The 16,914-nt window shown below is 44.9% G+C and overlaps 1 protein-coding gene across 4 annotated transcripts in view; it reads right to left on the bottom strand.

The window, feature by feature from the left end:
* The window catches only part of LOC128698575 (adhesion G protein-coupled receptor L3-like), a 186,742-nt gene that overhangs the window by 35,834 nt on the left and 133,994 nt on the right, over nucleotides 1-16,914 (bottom strand). For 2 of the 4 annotated variants that reach the window (XM_070084940.1, XM_053790877.2), the window contains 2 exons: nucleotides 9,497-9,665; nucleotides 8,490-8,642 (listed from right to left, as the gene is read on the bottom strand). In XM_070084940.1, the coding sequence (XP_069941041.1) occupies nucleotides 8,490-8,642; nucleotides 9,497-9,665 (322 nt within the window). The remainder of the gene's footprint in view (nucleotides 1-8,489; nucleotides 8,643-9,496; nucleotides 9,666-16,914) is intronic. The other 2 variants (XM_070084942.1, XM_070084941.1) reach the window with 1 other exon arrangement.

The following is a 16,914-nucleotide window of genomic DNA, read 5'->3' as shown; positions in this document are numbered from 1 at the left end:
GCGCCGGATGATTCCAGCGCCGATGATTCCCAGTGCTGGATGCCCGAAGTGCTGGTGGATTTCAGTGCTGGATGATGTCCAGTGCTGATGTTAACCAGTGCCGATGATTCAAAATGGATGATTCTGCGCCGGATATGCCCAAAGCGACATCCACTATGTTGATGATGCCCAGTGCCGACGATTCCCAGTGCTGGATGATGCCCAGTGCTGGTGATTCCCAGTGCTGGATGATGCCCAGCGCTGATGATTCAGTGCTGGATGATGCCCAGTGCTGGTGATTCTAAAAGGTGACACAACCAGTGCTGGATGATTCCCAGTGCTGGATGATTCCCAGTGCTGGATGATTCACAGTGCTGGATGATTCCCAGTGCTGGATGATACCCAGTGCTGATGATGCCTGCGCTGGATGATTCCCAGTGCTGGATGATTCCCAGTGCTGGTGATGCCCAGTGCTGGATTTTTCCCAGTGCTGGATGATGCCCAGTGCTGGATTATGCCCAGTGCTGGATGATACCCAGTGCTGGTGATTCCCAGTGCTGGATGATGCCCAGTGCTGGCGATTCCCAGTGCTGGATGATTCCGAGTGCTGGATGATGCCCAGTGCTGGTGATTCCCAGTGCTGGATGATGCCCAGTGCTGGTGATTCAGTGCTGGATGATTCCCAGTGCTGGATGATGCCCAGTGCTGATGCCCAGTGCTGGATGATTCCCAGTGCTGTATGATGCCCAGTGCTGGATGATTCCCAGTGCTGGTGATTCCCAGTGCTGGATGATGCCCAGTGCTGGTGATTCCCAGTGCTGGGTCATGCCCAGTGCTGGTGATTCCCAGTGCTAGATGATGCCCAGTGGTGGTGGTTCCCAGAGCTGGATGATTCCCAGTGCTGAATGATGCACAGTGCTGGTGATTCCCAGTGCTGGATGATGCCCAGTGCTGGATGATTCCCAGTGCTGGATGATGCCCAGTGCTGGATGATACCCAGTGCTGGCGATTCCCAGTGCTGGATGATGCCCAGTGCTGGTGATTCCCAGTGCTGGATGATGCCCAGTGCTGGTGATTCCCAGTGCTGGATGATTCCCAGTGCTGGATGATGCCCAGTGCTGGTGATTCCCAGTGCTGGTGATTCCCAGTGCTGGATGATTCCCAGTGCTGGATGATGCCCAGTGCTGGATGATTCCCAGTGTTGGGTGATTCCCAGTGCTGGATGATGCCCAGTGCTGGATGATTTCCAGTGCTGGATGATGCCCAGTGCTGGCGATTCCCAGTGCTGGATGATTCCCAGTGCTGGATGATGCCCAGTGCTGGATGATGCCCAGTGCTGGATGATGCCCAGTGCTGGATGATTCCCAGTGCTGGATGATTCCCAGTGCTGGATGATGCCCAGTGCTGGATGATTCCCAGTGCTGGATGATGCCCAGTGCTGGATGATGCCCAGTGCTGGCGATTCCCAGTGCTGGATGCTTCCCAGTGCTGGATGATGCCCAGTGCTGGTGATTCCCAGTGCTGGATGATGCCGTGCTGGATGTGCCCAGTGCTGGAAGATGCCCAGTGCTGGATAATGCCCAGTGCTGGTGATTCATAGTGCTGGATGATTCCCAGTGCTGGATGATTCCCAGTGCTGGATGATGCCCAGTGCTGGATGATTCCGAGTGCTGGATGATGCCCAGTGCTGGTGATTCCCAGTGCTGGATGATAACCAGTGCTGGATGATTCCCAGTGCTGGATGATTCCCAGTGCTGGATGATGCCCAGTGCTGGATGATTCCCAGTGCTGGATGATTCCCAGTGCTGGATGATGCCCAGTGCTGGATGATTCCCAGTGCTGGATGATGCCCAGTGCTGGTGATTCCCAGTGCTGGATGATGCCCAGTGCTGGATGATTCCCAGTGCTGGATGATTCCCAGTGCTGGTGATTCCCAGTGCTGGATGATGCCCAGTGCTGGATGATTCCCAGTGCTGGTGATTCCCAGTGCTGGATGATTCCTAGTGCTGGATATTCCTAGTGCTGGATGATGCCCAGTGCTGGATGATGCCCGGTGTTTGATGATTCCCAGTACTGGGTGATTCCTAGTGCTGGATGATGCCCAGTGGTGGATGATTCCTTGTGTTGGATAATGCCCAGTGCTGGATGATTCCCATTACTGGATTATTCCTAGTGCTGGATGATGCCCAGTACTGGATGATGCCCAGTGCTGGATGGTTCCCATTACTGGGTGATTCCTAGTGCAGGATGATTCCCATTACTGGATTATTCGCAGTGCTGCATGATGCCCAGTGCTAAATGATTCCCATTACTGGGTGATTCCTAGTGCTGCAGGATTCCCAGTGTTGGATGATTCCCAGAGCTGGATGATGCCCAGGGCTGGATGATGCCCAGTGCTGGATGATTCCCATTACTGCATTATTCCTAGTGCTGGATGATGCCCAGTACTGGATGACTCCCAGTGCTGGATGATTCCAAGTGCTGGATGATTCCCAGTGCTGCATGATTCAGTGCTGGATAATGCCCAGTGCTCGATGATTCCCATTACTGGATTATTCCTAGTGCTGGACGATGCCCAGTACTGGATGACTCCCAGTGCTGGACGATTCCAAGTGCTGGATGATTCCCATTACTGAGTGATTCCTAATGCTGGGTGATTCCCAGTGCTGGATGATGCCCAGTGCTGCATGACTCCCAGTGCTGGATGATTCCCATTACTGGATTATTCCTAATGCTGGATGATCCCCAGTGCTGGATGATTCCCATTACTGGATTATTCCTAGTGCTGGATGATGCCCAGTACTGGATGAATCCCACTGCTGGATGATTTCCAGTGCTGGATGATGCCCAGTGCTGGATGATTCCCAGTGCTGGATGATTCCCAGTGCTGGATGATGCCCAGTGCTAGATGATTCCCATTACTGGATTATTCCTAGTGCTGGATGGTGCCCAGTGCTGGATGATTCCCAGTACTTAATGACTCCCAGTGCTGGATGATGCCCAGTGTTAGATGATTCCCACTGCTGGATGATTCCCATTACTGGGTGATTCCTAATGCTGGATGATTCTCAGTGCTGGGTGATTCCTAATGCTGGATGATTCCCAGTGCTGGGTGATTCCTAATGCTGGATGATTCCCAGTGCTGGATGATTCCCAGAGCTGGATGATACCTAGTGCTGGATGATTCCCATTACTGGATTATTCCCAGTGCTGGATGATTCCTAGTGCCGGATGATGCCCAGTGCTGGATGACTCCCAGTCCTAGATGATGCCCAGTGCTGCATGACTATCAGTGTTGTATGATTCTCAGTGCTGGATGATTCCCAGTGCTGGATGATTCCCAGTACTTAATTATTCATCATAGTTCTGGATGATTCCCAGTGCTGGATGATTCTCAGTGCTGTATGATGCCCAGTGCTGGATGATTCCCATTACTGGATTATTTCTAGTGCTTTGTTGATGCCCAGTATTGGACGACTCCCAGTGCTGGATGATGCCCAAGTGCTGCATGATTACCAGTGCCTGATGATTCCCAGTGCTGGATGATTCCCAGTGCTGCATGATTCAGTGCTGGATGATGCCCAGTGCTGGATGATTCCCATTACTGATTCCTAATGCTGCGTGATTCCCAGTGCTGGACGATTCCCATTACTGGATTATTCCTAGTGCTGGATGATGCCCAGTACTAATGACTCCGTGCTGGATGATTCAAATTACTGGGTGATTCCTAGTGCTGGATGATGCCCGGTGCTGGATGATTCCCAGTGCTGGATGATTTCCAGTGCTTGATTCCCATTACTGGATTATTCCTAGTGCTGGATAATGCCCAGTACTGGATGAATCCCACTGCTGGATGATGCCCAGGACTGGATGACTCCCAGTGCTGGACGATGCCCATTGCTGGATCATTCCCAGTGCTGGATGATTCCCAGTGTTGAATTCCCAGTGCTGGATGATGCCCAGTGCTAGATGATTCCCATTACTGGATTATTCCTAGTGCTGGATGATGCCCAGTACTGGATGAATCCCAGTGCTGGATGATTCCTATTGCTGGATGATGCCCAGTACTGTATGACTCCCAGTGCTGGATGATGCCCAGTACTGGATGACTCCCAGTGCTGGACGATGCCCATTGCTGGATCATTCCCAGTGTTGGATTCCCAGTGCTGGATGATGCTCAGTGCTAGATGATTCCCATTACTGGATTATTCCTAGTGCTGGATGATGCCCAGTACTGGATGAATCCCAGTGCTGGATGATTCCCATTGCTGGATGATGCCCAGTACTGTATGACTCCCAGTGCTGGATGATGCCCAGTGTTAGATGATTCCCACTGTTGGATGATTCCCAGAACTGGATTATTCCCAGTTCTGCATGATTCACAGTGCTGGATGATTCCTAATGCTGGATGATTCCCAGTGTTGGGTGATTCCTAATGCTGGATGATTCCCAGTGCTTGATGATTCCCATTACTGGATTATTCCTAGTGCTGGATGATGCCTAGTACTGGATGACTCCCAGTGTTGTATGATTCTCAGTGCTGGACGATTCCCAGTGCTAGATGATTCCCAGTACTTAATTATTCCTAGTTCTGGATGATTCCCATTACTGGATTATTCCTAGTGCTGGATGATGCCCAGTACTGGATGAATTCCAGTGCTGGATGATTCCCATTGCTTGATGATGCCCAGTAATGGATGACTCAGTGCTGGATGATTCCCAGTGTTGCATGATTCAGTGCTGGATGATTCCCATTACTGGATTATTCCTAGTGCTGGATGATGCCCAGTGCTAGATGATTTCCATTACTGGATTATTCCTAGTGTTGGATGATGCCCAGTACTGGATGAATCCCAGTGCTGGATGATTCCCACTGCTGGATAATTCCCAATACTGTATTATTCCTAGTTCTGGATGATTCCCATTACTGGGTGATTCCTAATGCTGGATGATACCCAGTGCTGGATGATTCCCATTACTGGATTATTCCAAGTGCTGGATGATGCCCAGTGCCGGATGATTCCCAGTACTTAATTATTCCTAGTTCTGGATGATTCCCAGTGCTGGATGATTCCAATTACTTGGTGACTCCCAGTGCTGGATTATTCCCAGTGTTGCATGATTCACAGTGCTGGATGATGCCCAGTGCTGGGTGATTCCTAATGCTGGATGATTCCCAGTGCTGGATGATGCCCAATGCTGGATGATGTCCAGTACTGGATGAATCCCAGTGCTTGATGATTCCCAGTGCTGGATGATGCCCAGTAATGGATGACTCCCAGTGCTGGATGCCCGGTACTGGATAAATCCCGGTGCTGTATGATTCCCGGTGCTGGATAATTCCCAGTACTGTATTATTCCTAGTTCTGGATGATTCCCAGTGTTGGATGATTCCCAGTGGTGCATGATTCAGTGCTGGATGATGCCCAGTGCTGGATGATTCCCATTACTGGGTGATTCCTAATGCTGGATGATTCCCATTACTGGATTATTCCTAGTGATGGATGATGCCCAGTACTGGATGATGCCCAGTGCTGGATGATTTCCAGTGTTGGATGATACCCAGTGCTGGATGATTCCCATTACTGGATTATTCCTAGTGCTGGATGATGCACAGTACTGGATGATTCCTAGTGCCGGATAATGCCCAGTGCTGGATGACTCCCAGTCGTGGATGCCCAGTGCTGCATGACTCCCAGTGTTGTATGATTCTCAGTGCTGGATGATTCCCAGTACTTAATTATTCCTAGTTCTGGATTATTCCCAGTGTTGGATGATGCCCAGTGCTGTATGATGCCCAGTGCTGGATGATTCCCATTACTGGATTATTCCAAGTGCTGGATGATGCCAGTGCTGGATGATGCCCAGTGCTGGATGATTCCCATTACTGGATTATTCCAAGTGCTGGATGATTCCCATTGCTGGATGATGCCCAGTACTGGATGACTCCCAATGCTGGATGATGCCCAGTGTTGGATGATTCCCATTACTTGATAACTCCCAGTGCTGGATTATTCCCAGTGCTGGATGATTCCCATTACTGGGTGATTCCTAATGCTGGATTATTCCCAGTGCTGCATGATTCACATTGCTAGATGATGCCCAGTGCTGGATGATTCCCATTACTTGATAACTCCCAGTGCTGGATTATTCCCAGTGCTGGATGATTCCCATTACTGGGTGATTCCTAATGCTGGATGATTACCAGTGCTGGATGATGCCCAGTGCTGGATGATTGTCAGGGCTGGATGATGCCCAGTACTGGATAAATCCCGGTGCTGTATGATTCCCGGTGCTGGATGATGCCCAGTACTGGACGACTCCCAGTGCTGGATGATTCCCATTACTGCATTATTCCTAGTGCTGGATGATGCCCAGTTCTGGATGATTCTCGGTGTTACAATTTATACTCCTTCGCTGCGGTGAATTATTCCCTCACGGTTTTAATGTTTTTGGTGAATATAATCATCTTGTTCCCACTACAAAGAACAATAACAATGTGCGCCGCCATACTGAACAACTTTTGGCAGGGAGCACTTGGTAAAAGTAAATACTTACATTTAATGTTCGTGATCGTACTGGCCTGACGTCTGTGTTCACTGGCCTGAAGGAAACATTTTTAAGTATCTAGTGCTCATAACGTGGCGAAGAGAAACTGGGACGAACAGGGTGGAAAGTTATGATAAAATTGTATGCATTGATTGCGAGGTGAAGTCGATACTGGCCCTCCTTCGGAGCAAAGACTCGCTATACCAAGTCACCAGTAGTCTCCCATGAACACAGGAATGGGGGGAGGGGGAGCTCGGGGGCAGCTAGCCTCATCCTGCATGCATGAGTCTACATCACGTCAGTTTTGACTGTGCATCCGATAGCAGGATAAAGTTACACTATGTCGATTTCCATGCATGTTGGGAGAGCAGCGAGCCATCCGCTCATCCCTGCGTAGTATATGTCTAAAACCTTGTCACTTGTTCTTTACCTCTCATCGCGCATCTTACACCGCTCCCATGACTAAACAACATTTTTACATTTAGACATACAAGCATGCGTACGCTGACCTTGTGTTGTTATAGTGTTGTAGTGTGAGGCTTGTTGGCAGCGTGTGGTACTTAACTAACTTGTTCATGCTGAGAGTTACGCTACCCACCACCAGGGTTCACGGTTACCCTCGCCCTCATTACCTAAAGGAACTATCTGCACAACTGTGTACACGTACATGCCGCAGTACCTCTTGCTGTCTCCTACCAAGAATGTTCTGGTCAAGAGTAAAGAGAAGCGTTAATAGCGGACCTTGTGCTCTAGAGCTCCCTACCCCTTCTACCGTCGGTTACATAAGCAGCCCTTCAATGTTGGCAGTGAGTATTTGCTGAAGTCTTGCAGTGAGTGACATGATAGCGAGCGTGGTATGGCTCTAGTCGCTTCTGCAAGCCACACATTAAAATACCTTTCATATTGATGCTGCTGTTCTTTTGCGGCCTCTCCGGCTTTCGAGGGGGAGCTTTACTCTTGGGTGTGCTTGGGGCTAGGGTGGTGGAGGCTGTGGTGGTGATGGTGGAGGTGGTGGAGGTTGGGGAAGGGGTGGCAGGGGATAAGGTCTGGTCTCCCTTCAGGGATTGTCTGATGGAATGGACGGAGGTAGGTGGAGATAGATAGCTAGTCTTGGAGGGAGGAGTGTGGGGAGATAGGATGCTCTCGCCAGATGGTGGAGGATGTTGGAGACTGGTGGTGGTGATGGTGTTGGAAGCAAGATGTGGAAGATGCTGAAGGCTGGTGGTGGTGTTGGCGGTAAAATGTGGAGGATGCTGGAGGCTGGTGGTGTTGATAGTGCTGGAGGTAAGATGTGGAGGAGGATGTTGGAGGCTGGTAGTGGTGATGGAGGTAAGATGCGATTTGGGTTGGAGGTAGTTTGAGTCATCTGGAGTTAAATGGATTGCAGCTAACGGGAACTGGAGGAGGTTATGATAGTGGTGGTGATCGAGAGTTTGCAATGCTTTGGGGTTGGAGTGATGGAGAGAAGAGAGGGCAGCCTGAAGCATAGATGGACTAAGAGAGAGTGTCTGTTGCTGCTGTGGCAAGAGGTGAGGACCCAGGGTGAGGGGATTGGTGCGGGGCTGTATGTAGTGCTGCAGCGCAGCCGACGCCAAGGTGGGGCCGGCTGTGTCGTACAGCTGGGACAAGGTTGGGGTGGGAGGGGGCGAGGAATAGATCTGTGCCGCATTGACCTGTTGGATGTGGAAGGGAAGAGCGTTCTGATAGTCTGGCGGAGACGTAGAGGAGGACGAAGTGGACTCACAAGAGGAAGAGGAAGGATAGACTGGGAGGTGAAGGACGGCGTTGAGGACGCCTACAGGGGCCCCAGACTCATCCAGGATAGTGGGATCGGCATGGGAGAGGTTGTGTGGGGTGAGAGGGTTGAGGGTAGGTGGTAGCTGGATGTGGGTGATGGGGTGGGCGTGGGTGGTGGCCTGGGCGTTGGGGCAAGTGTGGGCGTCGTGGGAAGAGGTACCCACTGTATGAGAGGCGTGAGAGTTGGGCTGTGAGTGGGAGCCGGCATTGTGGGAGGTGCGGGTGTCCTTGCTGGTGTGCGAGCGCTCGGAGGGGGCACACAGGCACGCCCGCAGCCAGGGGTGGCGGCGCCCAGCCCTACGTAACTCCTTCTTCACCTACCGGGTACAGACACACAAAATGTACCCAGACTGTGAGTGAGGCGCCCACCGCCACGCGCTCATACCCATCACATACCCCACCTCAAACAAAAAAAAATTACTCACAAAAAAATAAAATTACTGTAGCTGGGTAAAGGAAAAAGTTTACAAATGTCTAATACAGTGCTACAAGTATCAAATTGTTACATAAATTAGTGTAAAATTAAATTTGAACTGTGGTAAGCGTGAGACAACAACAGGGTTAATATATGAGTCAACCAAGACAGCATTAAGTGAACCAACACAGGAATAAGTAAACCAACATACCAAGCTAAACATAAAATACTTTTAGTGAATTAGTCTTAAAATATAACAGACACACCCACAACCCAGACATTTATATTCAACTGAGCTACTTTAATTAATACAGTTAGACACTGACTCCTACAACATTAACTCCCACACTCATTACCTTCCACACAACACTAACATTAACCCCCACACACCACCATCTGGATATTTAAGCAGTAATATACGCAGATTCATTACAGGGATTGGGAGAGGAGGGAGAGAGGAATGGGAGGGGAAATTAGGATGATTTTATTTACAGAATTCATTGGAAGAGACTCATTAAGCTTATCATTTACAGTCTCTCAGAACAGTTTTCATTCCCGGCCTCCCTCACTCCCTCTCCCTATATTACTCTCTGTTGCTCTATCTACTCTTTCTCTCTCTTATCACTCGTATCTCTCTCTACTCTCCTCTCTCATTTCTACTATATCTACTCTCATTCTACTTTTTATCTACTCTCTCTTACTCTTCCCCTGGGAGGGGGGGGGACATGTAACCCAGGTGGAGAGGGCAGCACTCACCTTGTCGTTCTGGACACAATGGAATATGAAGATGAAGAGTCCCTGGAGGGAGTTGAGAACAGTGAAGATGTAGGCCATGACCACGGAGGCCTGGTTGAGGTAGAGCAGCCCAAATGTCCACGTCAGTCCCAGCAGGAACATCAGTACGATGGCACCTCGAACCCACGTCCTGTGGGACACAGTAAGGTATCAGTACCACGCTGGGAGGGGAAGGGAGAGTACGAAAGAGAGGTGTCGGATTGGTATGGCGATGTACACCTACCCAGTGGTAAATGTATTTCATGGTGTGTGTGTGTGTGTGTGTGTGGGTGTATGTGTGTGTGTGTGTACATATATATATATATATATATATATATATATATATATATATATATATATATATATATATATATATATAAAATATGAAGACCTTCCCCCTTGCTATAACTTCATTCCAATAGGGTCGGAGACCCTTGGAGCATGGGGCAAGTGTGCTCTAAAGTTCCTCAAAGAGCTGGGTGAAAAGCTCATCATAGAAACCAAGGACCACAGGGCGACCAGCTTCCTCTTTCAGAGACTCAGTGTTGCGATCCAGAGAGGAAATGCCTGCAGCATTCTGGGCACGCGGCCCACCGCAGGGGAGCTGGACGAAGTATTCGAGATGTAGCTCTGAGTTACCTATGTTGTTTTACTTTCTGTTGTATTTTTGTGAATGTTTGGCCAATGTATTTTGTCTTTAAATAAAACATACTTGAAATATAGGGGGTGGTAGGAGAAAATTCTCAAACAGCTTCAGGGAGAACCTTGAGTTTTCCCTGAAGCAAGTTTATTCTTTTCTCTGAGGATGAGGGTCCCTATGACAGTTCTAGAGGTGGTACCTCCCTATACTTTTATATATATATATATATATATATATATATATATATATATATATATATATATATATATATATATATATATACATATACATATGCCAATAGGTAAAATTGGTCACTTAGCAAGAACTCATATATAATTAAATCCTAAAAAAAATTTCTTATACGTTTAAATATATTTTTTTTCATTTATGTTAATGTGTGTGTGTGTGTGTGTGCATATATATATATATATATATATATATATATATATATATATATATATATATATATATTATATATGCACCCAAGGGCAGCCACTTTCATGTTCCAGCGCCTCAGCATAGCCATCCAGAGGGGAAATGCTTGCTGCATACTTGGCTCGGGTCCAGCCTCGGAGGAGCTGGAGGAAATTCATGATCTTTGATACATTGTGCCATTGTATTCATGTTTAGGTTTTTTCTGTAAATGTATTCTGTTTATTAATAAATGTTCACATAGAATATAAAATATATAGGGGGTGGTAGGAGAAGAAAATATTCAAACAGCTCCGGGGAGAACCTTGAGTTTTCCCTGAGGTACGTTTATTGTCTTCTCTGGGGATGAGGGTCCCCATTCCAACTATAGAGGTGGTACTTCCCTATATATATATATATATATATATATATATATATATATATATATATATATATATATATATATATATATATATATATATATATATATATATCGTGCCGAACAAGTAAAACTTGCGATTTTGGCTTAAATAGCAAAGCACTTCTTGCCGAATACGGCAAGTGGAAGTTTGTGTTTGCAATAATTTCGCAAAAATCATTCTGAATCTAACGAAAAAATATATTTAATTGTGTTTGTTTATTACTGAATTACTGTAAATTTATATAAAATATATCTAGATGGATTAAGCTAAATTAAATTGCGCTTGTAATAATAATAATAAGGCCAGGTAAGTTTCCTAAGGTTCTTTTGGTACAAAATTATTAATTTTTATACTAACATAAATGAAAAAAATATATTTCAATGTATAAGAGAAAAATTCAGAAAGGACTTAATTTTAAATGAGTTCTTGTTAATTGACCAGCTTTAACTATTCTGTATATATATTATACATATAGACGTATGAGGTGCATTTCAACATCAATTCATACATTCAGTATCAATTTAAGAACAAGTAGATGTATGAAGAGCGTAATACACACACACACAGCATCATAATACAAACTATCATTTTTTCACTGAGCCCTGACAAACTGGTTTCAGTACTTCTTAAAAGCTGTTAGCTAATCTAAATATTTTTTTTCTGTTTAAATATTAAATTCTACCCTTACACTGTTGTACGAGAGAAACCTGAGGCTTCAGTCAGGCCTATGGAAGGAGCGGCTAGTTTAGATAGAAAGGCCTAGTGCCCAGAGATGATGAATACACTCTACAGAGCTAGCATAAAACTAAAGAGAGCGAAACGTTGTCGAAATAAATTCTTGTTATACAACTGTGTCAGTACGCTGAGGTCAGTGGTCACGTGGTCATATCTGTCCTAAGCTGTCTGGGATTTAGCGTGGGTTGTTCCTAGCACCATGGCTTGTAGTGTTTTAGAATCTCACATTAAAGTATTGAAGGAGGTTCTACTTCTTCAGGAGGAAAATGGGAGGCTAAAGCTTCATCTAGATGAATTTGGGAGTGAGATGGTTGTAGCTGGTAAAGAGGAAAGAGTTACCAGCAGTGATTTGGAGAGTGGCAGCCACTTTAAGTGGCAAGTGGTTCACAATTCAGGAAGAAGAATAAGGTTAATACAGAAGATGTGAAAGTAGGAAATATATTCTCTGTTCTCCAGGATGAGTGTACTTAAGTGGCTAGTGAGGTTAAAGGTACCACTGACTCCCCTGCTAATCAAGGTAAGAATATTCTAATTGTGGGAAATTCTCAGGTAAGTTAAATGGATCGTGCTTTTTGTAAGAGATAGAAAGATCAGATAGAGGGTGTGCCTCCCAGGAACTGGTGTTGGTGACATAGCAGGTTGGATATTATGTCAGGCAATGGGAACAAGCCCATTATCTGTCTTAGTGCTGGTGGAAATGACATCGGTAAGAGCAGGAGACAGGAGCTGCTGGATAAGTACAGGTCAGCCACAGACGCAGTCAGGTCTAAGGGAGGGGTCCCAATCATATGTAGCATCTTCCCTAGATGGGGAGTGGGCAATGAATGGATGTCTATTGCAATTGGTATAAATTGCTGGCTAGACAGATACTGCAAGGAACTTGCAATCCCATTCATTGATAACTGGGACATATTCTATGGCAAACATGAAATGTATGCAAGAGATGGCGTTCATCTCTCTGGGGCTGGAGTGGTTGCACAAGCCAGTTCAACTGAGGGAGTTATTGGTAACATGTCTAGGACTTCAAACTGATAGATTATAGAGGTATGGGTGTCTATGGGAAACAATCAGGCTGCAGTACTAGGGTTGAAAGCAGATATAACCAGGATACCTCAGGGATATGTTTAAAAGACAATATTCAAAATAAAGTTGCTAGTAAAGGCAAAGCAAATGATTAACAAAGAGAGATAATAGAGGGCAACGAGTGACTAGCTCCCATAAGGTTTACTATACAAATAGGAGTCTCAGAAATAAGATGAGCTAAGATTTCTTGCAAGTTCAGGTAATATAGATATTATTGCTATAACTGAGACCTGGTTCAACTTTAAAGATAGAGAAATGCCTTCTGAATGCAACATATAGGGTTATAAACTATTCCACAATGATAGGGTCAACAAGAAGGGTGGTGGAGTGGCGATGTATATCAGAGATAATTTAAATTATGTTAAACAAGATATAAGATTAGAAACATCGGACACAGCATCTGTTTGGCTACAGTTTCTCGAGGGTCGTGAAAAGTTAATTTTGGGTGTGATTTATAGGCCCCCAAACCTTGATAGAGAGTGCAGTAAGCTGCTATGGGACGAAATTCATAAGGCATCTATATATGAAAATGTTGTGTTAATGGGAGATTTTTAACTTTAAACAAACTGACTGGAACAACGTGACAGGAAATCTTGAGTCTAGTGACTTTATTGATACGGTTCAGGATTGCTTTTTAAAACAATTTGTGACAGAATCAATTAGAGGAAACAAACTGCTTGACTTGGTTCTTGTCAACAAAGAATTACTAATTAATAATCTTGAGGTTAATGAGCTTGAGAAAAGTGACCACAAATCACTTAGTTTCAATATATCATGGAATTACCCAAATAATTGCAATCAAGTCTCTGTCCCAGACTTCCACTTGGCCAATTTCATGGCACTGAGAAATTACCTAGGTGGGCTGAACTGGGATGATCTGGCTATGGTATGGATCAGGTTCGTGGTGTTGATTGCCAATATAACGTTTTCCAGAGCATAGTCCTAGCTGCCCAGACAACTTTTGTTCCAAGTAGGGAAATTAGATCTAACAAAAATGATCTCAAATGGATGAACAATAAATTAAAACATCTCATTGGTCAAAAGAGGGGATAGGCAGTTATGAGATCAATATATTCAATTAAAGAGAAATAAAAAAAAAGGAATAAGAAAAGCAAAAAGGGATTATGAGGCTCAGGTCGCAAGGGATTCGAGGACTAACCCAAAAGGGTTCTTTCAGGTATCCTGGAGTAAGATTAGGGACAAGATAGGCCCACTTAAGAGTAACTCAGCTCAGATCACTGACAGTGATAAGGAAATGTGTGAAATTTTCAATATTTACTTCCTCTCAGTTTTTACTCGGGAAGATACTAGCGAAATTCCAGAAATAATAAATTATGTAGAATAGGAGGATAATAAACTATGCACGATTGGGATAACTAGTGACATGGTCCTCAGACAAATAGTGAAATTAAAACCTAACAAATCCCCAGGCCCTGATTAATTGTTTGCAAGGGTTTCAAAGGAATGTAAAGAGGAACTTAGCAAACCTTTGGCTAATCTTTTCAACATATCACTACAAACTGGCACAGTGCCAGATAAGTGGAAAATGGCAAGTGTAATATCTATTTACAAGGCAGGTGACAGGTCCTTAGCTTCGAGCTATAGACCAGTAAGCCTTACCTCCATAGTGGGAAAATTTATAGAATCAATAATTTCCGAGGCAATTCGTAGCCATCTGGAGAGGCATAAATTGATTAATGAATCTCAACACGGTTTTACAAAGGGGTGTTCCTGTCTTACGAATTTACTAACTCTTTTTTCTAAGGTATTTGAAGAGGTAGATCATTGTAATGAATATGATATTGTGTATATGGACTTCAGTAAGGCTTTCGATAGAGTTCCACACCAGAGGCTGTTGAGAAAACTTAAGGCACACGGAATAGGAGAATTTTTTTCCTGGGTAGAGGCATAGCTGACAAATAGGCAGCAGAGAGTTTGCATAAATGGGGAGAAATCAGAATGGGGGCACGTCACAAGCGGTGTTCCTCAGGGGTCAGTGTTGGGTCCGTTGTTGTTCACAATTTACATAAACGACATAGATGAGGGAATAAATAGCGACATAAGCAAATTTGCTGATGACACCAAAACAGGCCGTCCAATTCAATCTAATGAGGACACTAGAGCACTCCAGGATGATTTGAATAGACTGATGCAATGGCCGGAGAAGTGGCAGATGCAGCTTAATATAGACAAATGCAAAGCTCTAAATGTTGGAAAAGATAACCATGTCACATATAAACTAAATAATGTAGATCTTAATATTACTGATTGTGAAAAGGATTTAGGAGTTCTGGTTAGCAGTAATCTGAAACCAAGACAACAGTGCATAAGAGTTCGCAATAAAGCTAACAGAATCCTTCGCTTCATATCAAGAAGCATAAATAATCGAAATCCTCAGGTTGTCCTTGGTTAGGCCTCATTTAAATTATGCTGCACAGTTCTGGTCACGGTATTACAGAATGGATATAAATACACTGGAAAACGTACAGAGGAGGATGACAAAGTTGATCCCATGCATCAGAAATCTTCCCTATGAGGATAGGCTGAGGGCCCTGAATCTGCACTCTCTAGAAAGGCGTAGAATTAGGGGGGATATGATTGAGGTGTATTAATGGAAAACAGGAGTGAATACAGGGGATGTAAATAGCGTGCTAAAAATATCTAGCCTAGACAGGACTCGCAACAATGGTTTTAAGCTGGAAAAATTCAGATTCAGGAAAGCACTGGTTTGGTAATAGAGTTGTGGATGATTGGAACAAAATCCCGAGTACCGTTATTACCATTCTTACACAGAAGCTAAGACGTTGTGTAATTTTAAAAATAGGTTTAGATAAATACATGAGTGGGTGTGAGTTGGACCCGACTAGCTGGTGCTACTGGGTCAGATGCCGTGCTACTTCCTTTACTGGAGGTGACCTGACTGGGTCTAAGCCGGGAGCTGACATGGACCTGCCCCGCATGGGCCAGTAGGCCTGCTGCAGTGTTCCTTCCTTCTTATGTTCTTATATCTGCTAGTCTTTTTAGTGAATTAAGATAATCTATATTTGTGAAATCTAGAAACTGTTTACAGTGTAAGTCTGTACGATGGTCGTGATGGCATGTCCATGTTGTATGTGTAAATTATGATAAGTAGAGCTCTATCCTAGGATGATCTGATGGTAATATTATGTAGCTCTATCCTAGGATGATCTGATGGTAATATTATGTAGCTCTATCCTAGGATGATCTGATGGTAATATTATGTAGCTCTATCCTAGGATGATCTGATGGTAATATTATGTAGCCCTATCCTAGGATGATCTGATGGTAATATTATGTAGCTCTATCCTAGGATGATCTGATGGTAATATTTTGTAGCCCTATCCTAGGATGATATGATGGTGATATCATGTAACTTTAACCTAAGATAACCCAATAAGATTGCGATATTATATATAGTTTTAACTTGCGATAACCCAACAAAGTCAAATAATGGCTTGGTATTTCCGCTGAGACAGTACAACTACTGTACTACTAAAACCAATTAAATCTCTGCAATATACAAAGCTTACAGATGAAAACGAAAAAAAAAATCTATTGGCTGAGAAAGATGGTACCGCAAAAACAACGGAGATAAGCAACTTTCAGTAAAATAAGCAGAAGTGGGCAGTTTAAAAATACGCACCACACACACACACACAAAAAAAAAAAACTGCTTGCGGAGGGCTAAAGCCGAGAATGTATGCTTGCGATTGCAGGTTTGTTCGTCCAGTGGACCACGGGTAATCGGAGTGTTATGTAATTTGTTCAACTTACCAGCTCGGCCGCACCGCCCAAACTGCTGGGTTTTCTCTGAAAACATTGAAAACAGCAGGCAGGTGGCTTGTGAGAATGGGTTCGGCTAACACTCAGGTGCCTACTTAGTGCTAGGTAGGTTAACACTCGGGTACCTATTTAGTGCAAGGTAGGTTAACACTCGGGTACCTACTTAGTGCTAGGTAGGTTACCACTCAGGTACCTACTTAGTGCTAGGTAGGTTACCACTCAGGTACCTAATTAGTGCTAGGTAGGTTAACACTCAGGTACCTTAGTGCTAGGTAGGTTAACACTCAGGTACCTTAGTGTTAGGT

The sequence above is a fragment of the Cherax quadricarinatus genome, chromosome 14 (genome assembly GCF_038502225.1).
Source record: "Cherax quadricarinatus isolate ZL_2023a chromosome 14, ASM3850222v1, whole genome shotgun sequence".
Lineage (NCBI taxonomy): Eukaryota > Metazoa > Arthropoda > Malacostraca > Decapoda > Parastacidae > Cherax > Cherax quadricarinatus.
The sequence above is the reverse complement of the archived record's forward strand: the minus strand, read 5'-3'. Positions and strand labels throughout refer to the sequence as shown.